This window comes from Clupea harengus, chromosome 24 (genome assembly GCF_900700415.2).
Source record: "Clupea harengus chromosome 24, Ch_v2.0.2, whole genome shotgun sequence".
NCBI lineage: Eukaryota > Metazoa > Chordata > Actinopteri > Clupeiformes > Clupeidae > Clupea > Clupea harengus.
In genome coordinates, this window is record NC_045175.1 from 9,850,679 (window position 1) to 9,872,362 (window position 21,684).

The following is a 21,684-nucleotide window of genomic DNA, read 5'->3' on the forward strand; positions in this document are numbered from 1 at the left end:
ATGTTAACTAGCTAATCAGCTAATAACAACCAACTTGAAAAAGAATACATTGAATGCCAATGTGCTCTTCATAACAGGGGCAACTGTTATTAGGGCCTTCTCACCATTCATGGTGTTGTGAGCAGATTTGTTTTTACTTAAGTAAGTACAATTTCAGTCTGATGTAAGAGATCTCTAATTGAACCTTGTGAAAGCCCCCAGGCTTGTGTATACTTGCATACTTTGGTTTTTGGACCAAAGACCAGAAAACTCTGTATTTCAGACTGTCAATATTCATGCGAAAAACATGTGATATGAATTAAATCTACCTGTTTCCACCATCATGGGAGTAAGAAATGGCTAAAAACATATCCTAGCGATCGAGTCCAAAGAGGAAAACACTCCTGAAGTTCGATCATTGTTCCCTCTCATTAAAATACGAACATTTTCATTTCAGATTTTAAATTACTGGATAATTTCTTATAATGGCATTTGTCTCTGACTGCTACAGAGTGCCCTATTCTGTCAGTGCGTCTTTTTGACATCTCTGGACTTGTGACATGAATTGAACTTACCTGTTGACACCGTCACAAATTCTGCTCTCTGTGGAAGACAGAAGAGACATTACTTAGGGGAAAGGGGACTCTAGTACGGCAATAGATATAACATGGGAATTCTCAAGAATCGTGTCTAATCCTTTTGTACAAAAAAAAAACCTACCATTGACTTGTGTTGTAGGACACTAAACAAGAAATGACAGAAAAGTTCATGTAGAACCATTTACATGTGGACATGTGAAAGCAAAACATACATGTAAATATGCTATTTCTCAAAGATAAATGTGTTTAAAATATAAAAAAAATAATATATTATAATAAAATAATAATAATAAAAAAATATAATTAATTTTCACCTGAAGAGGAGGAGAAACTGCGCAATCTGAAAAAAGGAAGAAAAAAGAGATGAACATGCTGAACAAACAAAACATGTTTTCATGTCAATCTGATTGTGTACATTGCATGGGGCATTAGACAAATGAAACACAATAATGGTCATTTATGAAATCATTTACAATTTTACAAAATTGTATTAGGTAAGACATGATTTTAAAAGTTGATTTGAAGTGTCTACCAATGACAAAATGAAATAGACAAAAATAGTGTGTGTATGCACGTGACTATGTTTGTGTGTGTTTATGTCTTATAATGTGTGCAGGTATTTACAGCATGTATGTATGTATGTATGTAGGTAGGTAGGTAGGTAGGTAGGTAGATATGTATGTATGTACGTATGTAGGTAGGTAGGTATGTATGTATGCATGTAAGCATGTGTGTGTGTTTGTGTGTGTGTGTTAGTGTGTGTGTGTTAGTGTGTGTGTGTGTGTGTGTGTGTGTGTGTGTGTGTGTTGTACTGACCTATTGGAGTAAGTAGGAGCAGTTCTTCCACAGCTGATCTGATGATTGGCTCCAGATCTCCTGGTACTGATGTCAATGATCCCCTCAGCCTCGGGATTCTACACATCACAAATCAGAGGATGAGGAGAAACACAAACAAAACAATGTCAAACACATTACTGGAGTGAGGTGACAATATATCAGAAGAAAATTATAAAGGAAATTCATCCATTACATAAGAATATTCTGATTATGAGATACCAGGAGTATTAAAAAACATATAACATAAAGATTAAATCTTTGTACTAATTGACAACAATTGACCGTAGTCATTTCCTTAATGCCTACTTGCATGTTATTTAAAATTAATTAAGGATATTGAATTCACTTACATTGCTTGATAGAACTCACAAGGTACTTCAAGCTGTGAAACAGAAAAAGAAAAGACAGAGAGAGAGAGAGAGAGAGAGAGATAGAAAGAAGATGTTAGTGAATATCATAAAAGGAGTCTGGTGAAGGCTTTTGAAACTGCTCAGGTATAAGTCAGTATATCTTGGTGATTGCATTATCAAACTCTAACACACTGATGTGATGATATGAATGCATTCAGCTAAACATATAATGCAGATTTCATACAAACGGCCAAAGCCATGTCAGTTAGCCTAATTTTGGTCCTGAAAGTCTTTTACCTGTCTGGAGAGGACGATGACGTGAATAAGAACTTCTGGAAGGTTCCGCTCCACTGGTGACTCCAGCAGGTGATCCAGCACTCTGTTGATGACCTCATCTTTGCCTTGGGGATGAGGGAGAGGCAGAACCATCAACTCAGCCATCTGCTTAGGACTGAGAAGATCCAATACTGCCAGCTGCCAGAGAGAGAGAGAGAGAGAGAGAGAGGGAAGGAGAGAGAGAGAAGAAGAGAGAGAGGAGAAAGAAAAAAAGAGAAAAGTATTTCAAATGATTACAATTAAGACCATGGCTAGATGCCTGTATGCACCTGAAGAGAATCAAAATCTGCATGCTGAGAAAGTAGAGATTGAATAACAGAAAACACACATACTGGATCAAAGTCCTTATTGAGATCAAATAGACTTTTAAGTGGGACGAGGACAGAGAATCTCCCATAGTTGTTGAGAAGCCATGCCATGCTGTTGTTGGAGATGCATCCAGAGTCTGTGACAATACAAAACATCCAAAAATTATTCCTGAGTATATTTATATCATACATTGTATACATTGTCCTATTTACAAAATAATGTATATGAATATATGTAGATATGTATGCCTATAAAATCAGCAATGAATGAATGTCTTTTTTAGGAATCCCTGACTTAATTCCCACCTGAGGAGTTTCTGGACAGGAAGGGCAGGATGAAGAATTTGAGGACCTCCTCTGCCTGCTCCTCTCTCATGTGATCAAACTGATGACTGAACTCACTCACACTGGGAAAGGCACATGAATAAGAAATCATATAATTTGCTATTCTATAGTGCTGTATTGTATCATATCGTACTATACAGCATTGTATTGTATCTTTTACTATCAAATCACATTGTATCGTATCGTATCGCATCGTATCGTTTACTATCATATCACATTATATCGTATCGTACACTATCATATCACATTATATCGTATAGTATAGTATTGTTTTACGAACATATCACATTGTATCGTATCGTATTGTATGGTATAATATCATATCGCATGATTGTACTGCACTGCACTGTATAGTAATATAGTATTGTACAATATCGCATCATATCATGCCATACATCATATCATATCATATTGAATTGCATAATATCAGACTGTATCACAATATTTCACGAGATATCATGCCATACTGTCCCACACTGTAATGTATCATATCATATTGTATCATGTGTGTCAATACTTCACATACATGTGCTGGAAGGTTTGACATGTGAGGTTCTTGCCGCTGACACACTGCAGAAGGCTTCCTGAGGCGGAGGATAAGAATGGACGCAGGCCGTCACCAAACAGTGCAGAGATGAAACTGATGTCTTTCCACAGCATGTCACTGATCAAGTCCAAACGGAGCTCCCCAAGCACATCCAGGACAGGAGTTACAGACGGACCCATCACTGTCAGAGACTGAGTCAACGGATAATGAGAAGTGAAAAACAATTTTATTTGCAAAGATATTCAAAGTATTTTGGAAAATAAATGAAAACAGTTTAACTGTCTAACAATGTTTATTTCGTCACAAAATGACCCCATTACCATGTTGGAGACCACGTGGGAGACCATGATGAGAGCATCATCCAGAACTGCAGAGGTTTTGGTGAGGAGCAGCTTCCAGGTCTCCCTAGAGTAAGTCATGTTGCTGGACAGCTTGCACACCAGGAGCTGGGCCAGGTGTTGTGCAGTGAATCCTGTCAGCTGTGGGTGCAGACACGTAAACAGTAAGACACACACAGACAGAGTTAAAAAGCAAACAACTTTTCACTTTCAAAACAGTTTTTCCTCCAAGATACTTCTGATTTGAGTCTATGCTAACATATGAATATGAGACCAAAGTTTTGTTTATATGCATCAAATTTGCATAGCAGAACTCATCTCACCTGTGCACAGGCATACTGCTCCAGACTGATGTTACAGGGGACCAGTCCAGCTGCCAGATATGACTGCAGGGCATTGCTGTCAAGATGAACACATGGTCATGTTTATGGGTGTGACAAATGTGTTGAAGGAAGAACACATCAGAAGTTTGCTTGGTCACAAGTTGGAAAAATTGCATGTGAGCAGACCCAGAGTGTAATTTCAATCATAATGACATGTATCCTGCACTCTTACAGGCTGTCTATTCAGTCAGCCATAGTTTTCATTACTTCATCTTGAATGGAGTTGTGAGATTAGTTAAACGTACCTGTTGATATCTTCGCAAATTCTGCTTTCTACAGAAAAACACAAAACAACCAGATTCATTTAGGAATCTTAGATTATTCCGATACTGGAGAATGTACCATTTGTCTTATACACTGGAGAATATACCATTTGTCTTATACACTGGAGAATGTACCATTTGTCTTATACACTGGAGAATGTTCATGTGTGTTGGATGGAGCATCCTGAGACTTACCATTAACTGGTGTTGTAGGACACTAAACATGAAATAAAACAACAGGCAAATGGTCATACACACAAACATATTTTAAATGTAGACTGAATGTTTTTCATATAAATGTTGATCCTAAAAGCCAATTACGTTCTTACAACAATGAAATCTCACCTGAGTTGGAAGAGTTACTGGAAGCAGCACTTCACAATCTGCTCCAGACAGAGAAAAAAAATGACATGAACAAAAATGAACATTTAAGAAACATTTTAAGGAAATTAAACCGTTATTCTCATGCAAGATTATGAAATTTCCTTTAATTCTACATTAAATAATACAATTCATTAGAAATGTCTTCCCACAAATACAGAAAAAAAGAAAGAAAGAAAGAAAAGTGTGTGTGTGTGTTAGGACAGACCTATTGGAGTAAGTACGAGTAGTCCTGCCACAGATCCACTGATGATTGGCTCCAGATCTCCTGGTACTGACGTCAACGATTCTCTTAGCCTCGGGATTCTATACATCACAAATCAGAGGATAAGAAAAAACACAAAGAAACAAAAAAACAATGTCCGCATATAATTTGGGGTGAGGTGACAATATATCAGCAGATAAGGAAAAAGGAAATGCATCTATTACATACAAAATTCACATTTGATTTTCTGATTATGACGATACCGTATCGTATTACAGAACAAAAAACGTAAAGCTTTAATCTTTGTACTAATTGACAAAACATTGACCGTAGTAATTTCCTTAATGCCTACATACATGTTTTTTCGAATACATTTTTAATATTGAATTCACTTACATTACTTGATAGAACTCACAAGGTGGTTCAAGCTATGAAACAGACAAGAGAGGATGAGAGACACAGAAAGAGAGAGAGAGAGAGAGAGAGAGATGTGTCGTTAGGGAAGATAATAAAAGGAGTCTGATCAAGGCTTGTGATTCTGTTCAGGTATACGTCAGTATAACTTGGTGAGTACACTATCAAACTCTAATACACTGATGTGATCATATGAATGCATTCAGCTAAACATATAATGCAGAGTTCATAGAAAGGGCCAAAGCTATGTCAGTTTGCCTAATTTTGGTCATGAAAGTCTTTTACCTGTCTGGAGAGTAAGACGACGTGATATAGAACTTCTGGAAGGTTCTGCTCCACTGGTGACTCCAGCAGGTGATCCAGCACTCTGTTGATGACCTCATCTTTGCCTTGGGGATGAGGGAGAGGCAGAACCATCAACTCAGCCGTCTGCTTAGGACTGAGAAGATCCAATACTGCCAGCTGCCAGAGGGAGAGGGAGAGAGAGAGAGAGGGAGAAAGAAAAGTATTTCAAATTATTACAATTAAGACCATGGCTAGATACCTGTATGCACTTGAAGAGAATACAAATCTGCATGCTGAGAAAGTAGAGATTGTATAACTGAAAACACACATACTGGATCAAAGTCCTTATTGAGATCAAATAGACTTTTGAGTGGAACGAGGACAGAGAATCTCCCATAGTTGTCGAGAAGCCATGCCATGCTGTTGTTGGAGATGCATCCAGAGTCTGTGACAATACAAAACATCCAAATATTATTCCTGGGCATATTTATAGTATACATTGTATACATGGTCCTATTTACAAAATAATGTATAAGAATATATGTAGATATATATGCCTATAAAATCAGCAATGAATGAATGTCTTTTTTAGGAATCCCTGACTTTATTCCCACCTGAGGAGTTTCTGGACAGGAAGGGCAGGATGAAGAATCTGAGGACTTCCTCTGCCTGCTCCTCTCTCATGTGATCAAACTGATGACTGAACTCACTCACACTGGGAAAGGCACATGAATAAGAAATCATATAATTTGCTATTCTATAGCGCTGAATTGTATCATATCGCACCATACAGTATTGAATTTTATCGTTTACTATCATATCACATTGTATCGTATCGTATCGTATCATTTACATTACATTTACATTTAGTCATTTAGCAGACGCTTTTGTCCAAAGCGATGTACAAGGGAGAGAACAGTCAAACTAAGAGCATCATTTACTATCATATCACATCGTATCGTATCGTATAGTATCGTTTACGATCATATCACATTGTATCGTATCGTATTGTATGGTATAATATCATATCGTATGATTGTACTGCACTGGACTGTTTAATAATATAGTATTGTACAATATCGCATCATATCATGCCATACATCATATTATATGATATTGAATTGCATAATATCAGACTCTCTCACAATATTTCACGAGATATCATGCCATACTGTCCCATACTGTAATTGACATATCATATTGTATCATGTGTGTCAATACTTCACATACATGTGCTGGAAGGTTTGACATGTGAGGTTCTTGCCGCTGACACACTGCAGAAGGCTTCCTGAGGCGGAGGATAAGAATGGACGCAGGCCGTCACCAAACAGTGCAGAGATGAAACTGATGTCTTTCCACAGCATGTCACTGATCAAGTCCAAACGGAGCTCCCCAAGCACATCCAGGACAGGAGTTACAGACGGACCCATCACTGTCAGAGACTGAGTCAACGGATAATGAGAAGTGAGAAACAATTTTATTTGCAAAAAAATAAATGAAAACAGTTAAACTCTCTAACAATGTTTCATTCGTCACAAAAAGACCCCATTACCATGTTGGAGACCACGTGGGCGACCATGATGAGAGCATCATCCAGAACTGCAGAGGTTTTGGTGAGGAGCAGCTTCCAGGTCTCCCTAGAGTAAGTCATGTTGCTGGACAGCTTGCACACCAGGAGTTGGGCCAGGTGTTGTGCAGTGAATCCTGTCAGCTGGAGGTGCAGACACGTAAACAGTAAGACACACAGAAAGAGTTAAAAATTAAACAACTTTTCACTTTCAAAGCATTTTTTCCTCCAAGACATTCTATTCGAAATCATGGTTATGGCATATTATGCTATGAATGTGAAGAAAGCTATGTTTACTCGCATCAAAGTTACTCAGCTTCGTCTTACCTGTGCACAGGCATACTGCTCCAGACTGATGTTACAGGGGTCTCCAACTCCAGCTGCCAGATACGACTGCAGTGCATTGCTGTCACAACGAAAACATGGTCATATTGGGTGTTAGAAATGGCTTACCCTAGATGAAAACATGGTCAAATTGGGTGTGTGAAATGGTTAACCCTAGATGAAAACATGGTCAAATTGGGTGTTAGAAATGTTAACTAGCTAATCAGCTAATAACAACCAACTTGAAAAAGAATACATCGAATGCCAATGTGCTCTTCATAACAGGGGCAACTGTTATTAGGGCCTTCTCACCATTCATGGTGTTGTGAGCAGATTTGTTTTTACTTAAGTAAGTACAATTTCAGTCTGATGTAAGAGATCTCTAATTGAACCTTGTGAAAGCCCCCGGCTTGTGTATACTTGCATACTTTGGTTTTTGGACCAAAGACCAGAAAACTCTGTATTTTAGACTGTCAATATTCATGCGAAAAACATGTGATATGAATTAAATCTACCTGTTTCCACCATCATGGGAGTAAGAAATGGCTAAAAACATATCCAAGCGATCGAGTCCAAAGAGGAAATCACTCCTGAAGTTCGATCATTGTTCCCTCTCATTAAAATACGAACATTTTCATTTCAGATTTTAAATTACTGGATAATTTCTTATAATGGCATTTGTCCCCGACTGCTACAGAGTGCCCTATTCTGTCAGTGCGTCTTTTTGACAGGTCACTATTTCTGGACTTGTGACATGAATTGAACTTACCTGTTGACACCTTCACAAATTCTGCTCTCTGTGGAAGACAGAAGAGACATTACTTAGGGAAAGGGGACTCTAGTACGGCAATAGATATAACATGGGAATTCTCAAGAATCGAGTCTCATCCTTTTGTACAAAAAAAAACCTACCATTGACTTGTGTTGTAGGACACTAAACAAGAAATGACAGAAAAGTTAATGTAGAACCATTTACATGTGGACATGTGAAAGCAAAACATACATGTAAATATGCTATTTCTCAAAGATAAATGTGTTTAAAATATAAAAAAATAATATATTATAATAAAATAATAATAATAAAAAAATATAATTCATTTTCACCTGAAGAGGAGGAGAAACTGCGCAATCTGAAAAAAGGAAGAAAAAAGAGATGAACATGCTGAACAAACAAAACATGTTTTCATGTCAATCTGATTGTGTAGATTGCATGGGGCATTACACAAATGAAACACAATAATGGTAATTTATGAAATCATTTACAATTTTACAAAATTGTATTAGGTAAGACATGATTTTAAGTGTCTACCAATGACAAAATGAAATAGACAAAAATAGTGTGTGTATGCGTGTGACTATGTTTGTGTGTGTTTATGTCTTATAATGTGTGCAGGTATTTACAGCATGTATGTATGTAGGTAGGTAGGTAGGTAGGTAGGTATGTATGTATGTACGTAGGTAGGTAGGTATGTATGTACGCATGTAAGCATGTGTGTGTGTGTGTGTGTGTGTGTGTGTGTGTATGTGTGTGTGTGTGTGTGTGTGTGTGTGTGTGTGTGTTGTACTGACCTATTGGAGTAAGTAGGAGCAGTTCTTCCACAGCTGATCTGATGATTGGCTCCAGATCTCCTGGTACTGATGTCAATGATCCCCTCAGCCTCGGGATTCTACACATCACAAATCAGAGGATGAGGAGAAACACAAACAAAACAATGTCAAACACATTACTGGAGTGAGGTGACAATATATCAGAAGAAAATGATAAAGGAAATTCATCCATTACATAAGAATATTCTGATTATGAGATACCAGGAGTATTAAAAAACATATAACATAAAGATTAAATCTTTGTACTAATTGACAACAATTGACCGTAGTCATTTCCTTAATGCCTACTTGCATGTTATTTAAAATTAATTAAGGATATTGAATTCACTTACATTGCTTGATAGAACTCACAAGGTACTTCAAGCTGTGAAACAGAAAAAGAAAAGACAGAGAGAGAGAGAGAGAGAAGATGTTAGTGAATATCATAAAAGGAGTCTGGTGAAGGCTTTTGAAACTGCTCAGGTATAAGTCAGTATATCTTGGTGATTGCATTATCAAACTCTAACACACTGATGTGATCATATGAATGCATTCAGCTAAACATATAATGCAGATTTCATACAAACGGCCAAAGCCATGTCAGTTAGCCTAATTTTGGTCCTGAAAGTCTTTTACCTGTCTGGAGAGGACGATGACGTGAATAAGAACTTCTGGAAGGTTCCGCTCCACTGGTGACTCCAGCAGGTGATCCAGCACTCTGTTGATGACCTCATCTTTGCCTTGGGGATGAGGGAGAGGCAGAACCATCAACTCAGCCGTCTGCTTAGGACTGAGAAGATCCAATACTGCCAGCTGCCAGAGAGAGAGAGAGAGAGAGAGAGAGAGAGAGTAGCAAAAAGAAAGAGAGAAAAAAGAGGGAGATTATTCATCATATCTTATATGTTAGGTGGCATTAAGATAGTGATTAATAAAGACAGATACATACTGGATCAAAGGCCATGTTGAGGTCAAATAGACTTCCGAGATCCAGAAAGACAGAAAATGGTCCAAAGTTGTTTTGTAGCCAGTAATAGCTATCATTACGGACACAAGCATGTTCTGTGAGAAGGGAGATAGATAGATAGATAAAGAGAGAGAGAGAGATAGATAATGAGAGAGAGATAGATAAAGAGAGAGAGAGAGAGAGATAGATAATGAGAGAGAGAGAGAGAGAGAGAGAGAGAGAGAGAGAGAGAGAAGGTGGAAAGAAACCACACATTTATACCAAATAGAGCACATTACACTCAACATTAAATACATATGTGGATATGGACGGAGTGTTCTATCCATACCCTGCGTTCACCACCAAAAACTGTTGGGGCAGTGTAGCCAATAGAGACACAGTGATTGAAAAAATATGGTGGAACTTTCTACAATTCTAACAAAAAGTTGTTGATGTTTGAGCTCGACAGCCAATCATAGACACCCTTGGATTGGAATCGTGAACTTCCTCTTTAGTGAGGATTGGATTGGAATCGTGGACCTCCACTTAAATGGGGATTGTATCGGAATTTTGGACTGCCACTTTAATGGGGATTGGATTGGAGTCGTGGACCTCCACTTTAATGGGGATTGGATTGGAATCGTGGACCTCCACTTTAATGGGGATTGGATTGGAGTCGTGGACCTCCACTTTAATGGGGATTGGATTGGAGTCGTGGACCTCCACTTTAATGGGGATTGGATTGGAGTCGTGGACTTGCTCTTTAATGGGGATTGGATTGGAGTCGTGGACTTCCTCTTTAATGGGGATTGGATTGGAGTCGTGGACCTCCACTTTAATGGGGATTGGATTGGAGTCGTGGACCTCCACTTTAATGGGGATTGGATTGGAGTCGTGGACTTGCTCTTTAATGGGGATTGGATTGGAGTCGTGGACTTCCTCTTTAATGGGGATTGGATTGGAGTCGTGGACTTCCTCTTTAATGGGGATTGGATTGGAGTCGTGGACTTCCTCTTTAATGGGGATTGGATTGGAGTCGTGGACTTGCTCTTTAATGGGGGGTGTGTGTGCTACCTGAGTAGTTGCTCTGCAGGTAAGGCACGATGAAGGACTCCACCACCATCCTCCTATGTGGCATCTCCATGTAGAAGAACTGATGCACAAATGCTCTCAATCTGAAAGGTCAAGGCAGGGTACGTTAGTGTACATACAGGGAAGCAATTGACGACGAAGTTTAGTCCCTGTTAAAGAGCACATGCTAAGACAAGAGGAAATGTATTCCAAAATAAAAAATATATATACAGTATATGGTGTGGCTTTAAACAGCACAGATAAGTATCCATCTGTACATGCATCCATATGTACACACACACACGCACACGCACACGCAGACACACACATGCGTTCAAGTACATGTACCTACATACACATCTACATCATGTCATATATATATCATAAATACACACATTTGCTGGTAGGTTTCACAGGAGAGGTTCTTGCCGCTGAGACAGTGGAGGAAGCGTCCGGAGGTGAAGGGTAAGAATCGCAGGCCGCCGTCCAACAGCGCAGTAACGAGGGTAGTGTCTCGCCACTGCTCTGGGCTGAGCTGTCTCAGTCGCATGTCCCACAGGACGTCCAGGACGTTGGACACGGAGACACCAGCAACGGGGTCCGACTGGGGGGGGGGGGGGGGGACACACGAGCAGACAAGGGACTGAGGGTCAGCAATGAGAAAAAAGATCTAAGGGACCCTGTAGGGGTCAGTTTTTGTGAATGCAGACAATGGACTGAGGGTCAGTAATGAGAAAAAAGATCTACGGGACCCTGTAGTGGTCAGTTTTACCACACGAGCAGACAATGGACTGAGGGTCAGCAATGTGAAAAAAAGATCTACGGGGCCCTGTAGGGGTCAGTTTTACCACACTTTGCTATCACTAATGTGTTACCATGCTTGAAACATAACACAAAACATTGTCACAGCGTTCAAACATTGCCACAGAATGGCCCCATTACCATGTTGGAGACCACGTGGGAGACCATGATGAGAGCTTCATCCAGAACTGCAGAGGTTTTGGTGAGGAGCAGCTTCCAGGTCTCCCTAGAGTAAGTCATGTTGCTGGACAGCTTGCACACCAGGAGGTGGGTGAGATGTTGTGCAGTGAATCCTGAGAGCTGTGGGTGCAGATACAAACAAACAAAAGCACTTTATTTTGTACTTCAGGCAAATCCCATACTTTGTGCAGAGAATGCTGTGACCAGAAGAGGATTAGCATTAAAGTATGAATGAAGTGTTTGTTGAAATCATGATAGTTTACCTGCTGCATTTACAACAGAATTTAACAGAGTAATTTATCAGAGTGAATTCAACGGTATCAAAATGACATCTTTCTCTTCTCTTTCTCTTCTCTTCTCTTCTCTCTCTTTCTTTCTCTCTTCTCTCTTCTCCCTTCCCTCTTTCTCTCATCTCCCCTCCCTCTCCTTCTCTCTCTCTCTCTTCTCCCCTCCCTCTATCTCTCTTCTCTTCTCCTCTCTCTCTCTCTCTCTCCGACACATTCCTTTTCCTTCCCTCTCTTTTCCTTCCATTCTCTTTCTCCCTGTGGCTTTGTCTGTTTGTATATGTCAGCACAGGGTACACAGCACAGGGTACACAGCAGACTTCTGGCAGACAAACGAGAACATTTCACAGAAAAGGCTGGGCAATATCTAGAGTTGAACTTAATAACAGAACATTTCACAGAAAAGGCGGGGCAGTATCTACAGTTGAACTCAACAACATAACAGAACAGCAAAGCCTGAATATCAACTGAGTTTTATTGAATCAAAATAAGATGAGCATGACAGACATTCGGCCAGTGTAAACAGAGCAAAATCAAAGCTCTTCAGTGGCCCTTACCTGTGCGCAAGCATACTCTGCCAGAGTGTATCCGCAGGGAACATGTCCAACCACCAGGTGGCGCTGTAGCTCTGAGCTGCAAGTCATTAGGAGGAGAACGTCAAGACAAGGTTTCAACTGTGATTTGGTGTCATGTCAATAAACGTTTCAGGCTTGGCTATCATCGTTTTGTTGTCTTAATTTAAGGTATTACATCGAGGAGATTTTCATGCATTCTTCATGGAATACAATACCTGTTGACTCCATCACAGATTCTGCTCTCTGTGAGAAACATACAAACGTATAAAGAAGTCAGGAAATGACAGGTGCAGATGTCAGGTATTAAATGAGGTGTTACGTACATGACTGTGAGCACATCCTTCCCTCTTAAGGCAGGTCATTGTTAAAAATAAGAAATAAATCCACAAAAGGTAGTATATAGCATTCAATAGATGTTCAAACTTGTCAAATGACAGATAAAGACATTTTAATGTACTCTATGTGTAAACATGGTGCTGTAAGCATTGCTATGAAACTGTGGGACTTACCATTAACGAGTATCACAGGACACTATTCAAAAACAGAAAGTACAAACAAATACAATATATGGAATTAATTCACGACACTACATAATACATAATATTAACTGAAGTGTAATTTTACAAAAGCTTATCATTTAAAAAAAGAAGAAGGGCTGGTTAAAAGGTACGCATACCTCGTCATACACCGGCAATGAACAGTCTGACAGCAAAAAAACAAAAACAAACAACATACATTAATAAAAATAATACTTTGCTAACTGGGTGTTATCCTGATCCAAACAATGATCCTTTTGCACATTATTTGTGTGCAGAATTATGAACTTTGTGTGTGTGTGTGTGTGTGTGTGTGTGTGTCCACTCACAGGCAGGTTGTCTAAGATTGTGAATCGCCGCCCAGATGTGTGGCTCCATCACGCGTGGCACAGACCACAACATTTCATACAGCTTTTGCACTCTACAACAACAAAGACAAAACAATGAGAGACAACAACAACAACATCAACAACAACAAGACAAAACAGTGACAGAGCACATCTCCACTTCCTGTGTTCATAAAGACAACAAGAGTATTCCAAAAGTGGATTATAATTTATACTCTGGCAAAAGCAAATAGCAGTTATTTAATACTGGTGTTACAGAACAACTCGCAATTAAAGAATACACGAGACCACAAGCTCTGTGGGATGGTTTAGTGAATTACCTCAAACACAAGTGCCTAAACCACAATTTAGATCAACTATGCAGTCTAAAATAATCTCAGTGGAGGTTAGTTCAGATTATCCACCAGGTAATTCAGCGAGGTGTTTGAATATTTATTTATATAAGTATTTCTATTAGCTATATTGGAAATGGACTGCAGAGTTTTTGAATAATAATACAAACAAATCTTTAATAGGAACAGATTCATGAACCTTTATGAATTCTTACTTACATTATCTGGTAGGTCTCGCAGTCCATTCCCATCTGTAAATCAATCAACCAATCAGTCAATCAATCAATCAATCAAACACAAAAACAGACAAGTCATACAAATACCTCAGGTCTACCTCAATATATGAATACAAGGGGCGTATAGACATCTTATACACTCCAATTCATGTATATGAAAGAAACACCCAAATCTTAGGTTAGAAATGTAGTGAGTGTTCATTACATCATGGCTGAATTGCACTAGGTGGTCCAGGACAGAGAGCAGAGTCCCCTCCATGGGGTCTAGGGTCATGAGATAGTCGAAGACGCGGTCGACCACCTCGGCCTTCGGGGGCAGCCGGGGGAGAGGGACGACCATGAGCTCCGCCATCTGTCTGGGAGAGAGCATCGGCAGGGCTTCCATCTGGAGGGGAAAGGAAGAAATAATTAGATTCATTATTACATACATACACTATGCACATACATACATACATACATACATACATACATACATACAAACAAAGGTACATACATACACTATGCACATCCATCCATCCATACATACATACAGTAGGTACACACATACATACATACATATATACACACATACATACATACATACATACATACATACATACATACATACATACATACATACATACAGTACATGCATGCAACTTAAACATAGATGGATTGAACCTTTCTAAAAAATGTAATGTGACTTTGAAATGTGAAAAATTTGACTTTGTGACAGTCAGGCTCACAGATGCACAAAGCTAACCTGTGATGTAACCGAGCTGTAATAACATTAACTACACTACAAAGCTATGAAGATGTAATGCATAAACTACACTATGAAGGCCCTGTTCGAAAACTGCGTCCTTCGAAAACTCTTAATCTTTCTCTTCCGCTTTTATAAGATACCTTGAAATCGTTACATAACGGTCATTTTTCAAGAGACCATAGGAGCAGCCTTGATGCTGCCTATTACCAATAAATCTGTGCGCCATCTCCCTAACCAGAGACAAATAAAAAAAAAGATGGCGGATGAAATCGTCAAAGTCCCACAAAAGTATTCACCGATGTAAGTTTCTTTGCTTTTTTTGCTATTTTTTTTTTTAAAGTTACCGAAAAATAAACAGTGTACTATGTAATTATGCCATGATTGATTAACAAAAATAGTTTGATTTTGTTAGCAAGGTATCCGTTAGCCAGGTCACTAACAGTAGCTGTTAGCTAGCAAATAAGCACACACAGCGTGATGACGTCACATGTTGCCGTACATGCTATCTTAATAGACTGTTCGAAATCAACGGTTTTTGAGATACCTTCCCCCGAAAGGACGTGTCTCGTCAGACACCTTTCCAACAAGAGATCAAGGATCAAGACAGCTATCTATGTTTTCGAACACAGCCAAGGCTTTAAAGCTGTAATGCCATAAACTACCCTACAAAGCTGTAAAGCTGTAATGTCATAAACTAGACTACAAAGCTGCAAAGATGTAATGCCATAAACCACACTACAAAGCTGTAAAGCTGTAATGCCATGAACTACACTACAAAGCTGCAAAGATGTAATGCTATAAACTACACTACAAAGCTGTAAAGCTGTAATGCCATAAACTACACTACAAAGCTGTAAAGATGTAATGCCATAAGCTACACTAAAAAGCTGTAATGCCAGTGCCGTACTTACAGCAGAGAACTGGGGATTGAGCGCATACATGTCCACCAGTCTTCCCAGAGGGAAGAACTGACCCATGTTCTTCAGCAGCCAGTCAATGCTGTCCTCAGACGACTCCACACAGCCTGGGTCTACAGCCAGGGAGGGAGGTAAACACATTAATATCATTAATATCATCAGATAAACATAATCAGATAAATATATGTCCATGTGGATATTGTGGAATATGGATACATTCATATACAATTGAACACGAATTGAAAAGACTGATAAAAAAATGTGTGGATGAAAGATTAAACGATTTTTTTTTCATATTATTACAACTGAGAAATATTTTCCATTTAACATATTTTTGTCTCTGCGTTAACTTTTCCCCTTGTTGCCTGTGTTGTTGAACATTGGTGTGTTATTTGGAAGAACACCCAAGGTATTTATTACTAATAATATTAATAAAGTATTATAGTATTAAAAATATATTTTAATATTAGTACACACTGAGAAATATTTTCCACTTATATATTTAACATATTATTGTCTCTGCGTTAACACTTGTGTTATTCGGAAGCAGACCTGAGGCATTTGGGTTGGACAGGAAAGGAATGAGGAAGTGCTCCAGAACCATCTCAGGTCCGTCCTCATGCATGTCGGCCATGTGATCACCCAGGTCCTTCACACTGAAAGTCAAGGCAACAACATCAAAAGTCTTTTTCTGTAATCCAACACATGCTTATGATATGTAGGTCCACTATGCGTGAGGAATAACATCCTATGTATGTATTGGGTTGTGTTTACAAGTAACAATATTTAGTAAAAAAAAACAGTATAAGTTAAAAGTTACAAGTTTATGCAAAAATGGTATTATTGATGCATTAATTTCGTTACTGTTAATGCACTACATTTTAGATTATTTTGGATAAAAGCATAATGTATTGTGACCTTGCCAATGTGAAGTCAATTTAATAATAAAGCAAGTGCAAGTATCCACTGAGGAGAGATGCCGTTATAAACCGTAAACGCACAGGGCTTGGAAGGTTTCACAGCTGAATCTTTTGGCGCTCAGGCATGACATGAACTCTGGGGTCAGGGTCGGCAGCAGGGGCCTCAGCTTGATCTGGAACCACAGCCTGATGAAGGTGACGTCGCGAAGGTTCTCCTGCGTCAGAGGACCTGCAACGATCTTGCCGAGGATGTCGAAGAACGGAGAGTCGGGGGAGCTGAAGTTCTAAACATCAAAAAAGACGAGATTGAGAACCAATTAGACCGTTCAATAACATAGATGGGCAAATATCTTTTCTCCGAAACAACTTCCAAGTCAAACAGATTACAAGCTAAGCAGTAGTAGGCTAAGGTGAAGCCACTGACACTTAGTGCAATGATACTCAAATTAACCTGATTGCTCAAATGCTATTGGCAGCCCAAGGAGGCATTGGCAGTGGAGGCATGCAGAGGAAGTACATAGGATGCAGAAAGGGAATATATTTAAATAATGTAAAATGACAGAAGTGGCACTGACAGTCCACAAAGCATACAGGAAGCATAGACATACAGGAATCAGAGGCACAAGCATACAGGAAGCAGAGGCATAGGCATACAGGAAGCAGAGGCATAAGCATACAGGAAGCAGAGGCATAGGCGTACAGGAAACAGATACAGAGACAGAGGCATAAGCATACAGGAAGCAGAGGCATACAGAAAGCAGAGGCACAAGCATACAGGAGGCAGAGGCACAAGCATACAGGAAACAAAAGTAGAGGCCTAAGTACACAGGAAGTAGTGGCAGAAGCATGACTATACAGGAAGTAACGTCTACAGGAAATGCAAAGGGACGGAGGGAAGAGAGAATGCGTTCCCATACCGTGTGGGAGAGCTGGCGCATGAGTGAGTTGAGGCTGGAGGAGAGCTCCAGCACTAGCCTCATCAGGGTCTCCTCGGTCAGACTCAGGTTGGCCTGCGCTGCACAGTGCATGACACGGGCTACCTCCTCCACCGCATCAGTCAGCTGCAGGCACACGGGACAAGTACAACACCTTATCGCATTGAAATGTGTATGTCTTGAGACAGTCCATCGGGCAGGTCATGGGGCAATTCTACACAATTCTACACACACACATACACACACACAGACACACACAGACACACACAGACACTCACAGACACAGACACAGACACAGACACAGACACAGACACAGACACAGACACAGACACAAACACAGACACAGCCACAGACACAGACACACACACGCACACACAAACACACACACACACAGACACACACTTCTGGAAATTATGTTAGATCATTATGCTGTGTATAAAACTGAATGGAATTAATAGTGCAATGGACAGCAACATAATTGGACGCATAGTGAAATGTAAACATGCAAAAAATCAGCCAATGACTGAACAGAGAGGGGAGAAAATGTAGACATTGACTGAGTCCCACAGCACAGCGAAGGACTAGGACTAGGACTTTAAAGCATCACGGGACTTACAGCACAAGACTTCTCATCAATGGTCACACTGCAGACATCAGGGCCTTCGTCAGTGTCCTCAGAGTCGGGCTCCAAACCGGCCTGGATATGGCTGGAGGAACAAATGACCAAGCACAGAGAAATCATTTTCAGTAACTTTAAATATAAATATCATTATTCATGTCATGTCATGATATAATATAATATAATATAATATAATATAATATAATGTAATGTGACGTGACGTGACGTGACGTGACGTGACGTGACGTGACGTGACGTGACGTGACGTAACGTAACGTAACGTAACGTAACGTAACATAATATAATATAATATAATATAATATAATATAATATAATGTAATGTAATATAATCAAACTTTAAAAGCTTGACCATGGAATCTGCAGCAAATGTAAGTATCTGTACAAAGCTATACCTGTTTGTCAGACTGCACTTTAAGTCATTTCAGTAAGCACAATTTAGCTAAGTAATTTAATATAATAATAATAATATTAATAATATAGCACAATTTAGCTATCCATAAGGTCCATTGCTTACAACAGGCTGTGGAACACTGCAGTGATGTTCTGTGGGATCTCCGTCTGGCCTTGGGGCAGGTAGCGTCTCAGAACCGGAACCACGGCATGCCGGAACCAGTCGTTCACGTCCAGCGGGTCAAAGGTCACCTCATCTGGAACAGTGCTGTTCTGTTTGTAGGGAGCGGCCAGTTCTGCTAAGGTCCAGTTGAGCATGGCCTGGATTAGAGTGGCACTCGTCGTGGTCGTCAGGTTGTGCTGGAGCGGGAACAAAACAAACTCGTTGTCATAGAGATATTGTCAGCAGCAAACCCTATGGTGGAATATGGTACATTAATGTTCGTTTTGGCATTTAAAGGCGCAGTCTGCGATTCTAATTCCATTACACTTTTTGTCATTTAAAGGCGCAGTCTGTGATTCTAATTCCATTACACTTTTTAGCATTTAAAGGTGAGGTCTGCGATTCTAATTCCATTACACTTTTTCAACACAGGAGCACGGAAGGGAGGGGTGTCATTTGATTGGCATATATCAACAACATTTGGCAAAATTTAAATTGAATTGCAGACTGCATCTTTAATAAGAAAAGCTAAACAGCACTTGAAAAAAATACAAACCCTACAATAAAATATTGTACATGACTTAATTTGAATAATCAGAGTAAAACACAAAAAATACTATTTCAAATAAATGCATTCAATACAATTCATACCTATTTATAAGTAACATATCTGAACAATAATATACATGGAATGTTAATCTTTCAGATCTATTTTGTTCTTGAAACTATGCGTTACCTGATTTGTGAAGGTCACCAACTGTCTGGCAAAACTTGCAGCCGGTCTCAAGACAGACATGACTCCGTCCGCCACCTGATGAGAGGATAAGCAAGCAAGGAAGGAAAGAAGGAAGAACTCTAATGATCGTATCACTCAGACTTCATGTGTGACTCCCTGAACTAATGCTATAAGCACTGGCCACTACCATAAGAGAGAGACACAGGAACAGTCTTTACATACATAAGGCAAAGGCAGTCATACATATACGCTCAGATGCATGGACACACCCACACATATGCACACATATATTACATGCAGAAACACACACGCACAAAAGAACATGCGGCGCACACACACATACAAGAGAACATGTGTGCACACACACACACACACACACACACACAAGAGAACATGTGTGCACACACACACACACACACACACACACACACAAAAGAACATGCGTGCACACACACACACACACAAAAGAACATGCGCACGCGCACACACACACACACACACACACACACACACACACACACACACGCAAAAGAACATGCGCACGCACGCACACACACACACACACACACACACACACACACACACACAGACACAGACACACAGACACACACACACACACACACACACACAAAAGAACATGCACACACACACACACACACCTCTCTGCTTGGAACTGGGGTGGGGTAGAACTGGGCGTCGTAGGGCTGGGTGTGGTACGGCCCAGCCGTCATGTTGCTCGTGTAGGCGGCGACGGGGGCAGGAGTGGGATGAGCCCCAGTAGGTGGGCGGGGCCGAGGCATCAGAGGGTCCAGCAGGCTGTCGAAGACCAGGCTGAGGGAGCCGTTATCCAGCCCAGCCAATTCTGGCTGCAGGAGCAGCTCGGCCCTCTGCTCGGGCGTCAGGAGGTGGAGGACCTCCAGCTAGAGGTGGAGAAGGAGGTGGGCGTAGGGGGTTGGGGGGGGATTAAGAGGTTATGAGCTGATGCATTTGTACACAGCAACGTACTGACATACAGTACATCATAGTATAGTACGGTACAGTCACAGTACAGCAGCACATCACATCCTCATAGTACAGGGATAGCGCATAAACATTATTATTTTTTTATTTTTTTTAGTATGTGTCAAATTAATTGCTGTGTAAAATTAATTTCCCTGATGTTGTCCAGCTCTATCAGCTAAGCTACCAATTCAGCCTCTGGAACACATGCCTGAGAAATATTAAAGATCAATATTAAAGATCAAGGTGACTATTGAGTTGTATAGTATCATGATTGATGGCTCACCCCACTGAAGACCATGTTAAGGGATGAGAGGTCCTTCATGGTGGCCTTGACTGAGAAAGACCCAAAGTTCCTCACCAGCCAGTCCTCACTGCTGCCATTCAAGTGCATGCAACCTGGTGACAGGAGACAACAACCGCAAATCAATAACATTCATTAATTCACAAATCAATCATTTAATCGTGTTCAAAATCGATAAAGTAGAAATATAGCTGCAAGCACCAATGAGGTGATGTTGTTGATGTTGTTGATGTGGTTGATGTTGTTGTTGTGATCAGTTGACATGATAGGTTGTCTTTAGGATATCCCAAGATATCACCACACCTAACAACTATTTTTATAAGACCACTTTTGTTATCACAGCGCCCTCCAGCGGTCAAAAAAATAAATAATTGCACCTACAGTCCTGAGTTCATATACCAAGTCTGGTGTTAACACATCAAAGTGGTTATTTTTGTGTGTAAGTTTTCAATAAAATCCAACATGGTGACCGCATCAGTTAGGTTGACATGACATGTAGCCATGTCTTAGCCTTGGGGCTTCTCATGGTATTACCAGACACAAAATTATTTTTTAAGGCAAACAGACCAACAGTTATTGGCC

General features: G+C 40.0%; 2 protein-coding genes across 2 annotated transcripts; both read right to left on the bottom strand.

The window, feature by feature from the left end:
- Window positions 1–694: 694 nt before the first annotated feature.
- Window positions 695–14,834, bottom strand: LOC116219045. The gene is made up of 36 exons (XM_031561946.2): window positions 14,559–14,834; window positions 14,337–14,368; window positions 13,768–13,859; window positions 13,579–13,604; window positions 13,412–13,433; window positions 13,118–13,145; window positions 12,885–12,960; window positions 12,005–12,163; window positions 11,458–11,666; window positions 11,066–11,166; window positions 9,995–10,107; window positions 9,685–9,861; window positions 9,402–9,433; window positions 9,031–9,128; window positions 8,566–8,591; window positions 8,374–8,395; window positions 8,231–8,258; window positions 7,465–7,543; window positions 7,123–7,281; window positions 6,801–7,012; window positions 6,185–6,285; window positions 5,903–6,015; window positions 5,571–5,747; window positions 4,891–4,972; window positions 4,631–4,668; window positions 4,481–4,502; window positions 4,268–4,295; window positions 3,963–4,038; window positions 3,622–3,780; window positions 3,281–3,492; window positions 2,716–2,816; window positions 2,063–2,546; window positions 1,766–1,797; window positions 1,395–1,492; window positions 893–918; window positions 695–721 (listed from the first exon to the last, which is right to left on the bottom strand). Exons 1-32 carry the CDS (start codon window positions 14,781–14,783, stop codon window positions 2,353–2,355), a joined length of 3,219 nt encoding a protein of 1,072 aa, XP_031417806.2. The 5' UTR covers window positions 14,784–14,834; the 3' UTR covers window positions 695–721; window positions 893–918; window positions 1,395–1,492; window positions 1,766–1,797; window positions 2,063–2,352.
- A 2,163-nt stretch (window positions 14,835–16,997) lies between these two features.
- Window positions 16,998–21,416, bottom strand: LOC122128732. The gene is made up of 6 exons (XM_042703426.1): window positions 20,459–21,416; window positions 19,800–19,874; window positions 19,025–19,260; window positions 18,487–18,577; window positions 17,853–17,996; window positions 16,998–17,219 (listed from the first exon to the last, which is right to left on the bottom strand). The coding sequence occupies exons 1-6, from the start codon at window positions 20,597–20,599 to the stop codon at window positions 16,998–17,000; spliced, it is 909 nt and encodes a 302-aa protein (XP_042559360.1). The 5' UTR covers window positions 20,600–21,416.
- Window positions 21,417–21,684: the final 268 nt, after the last annotated feature.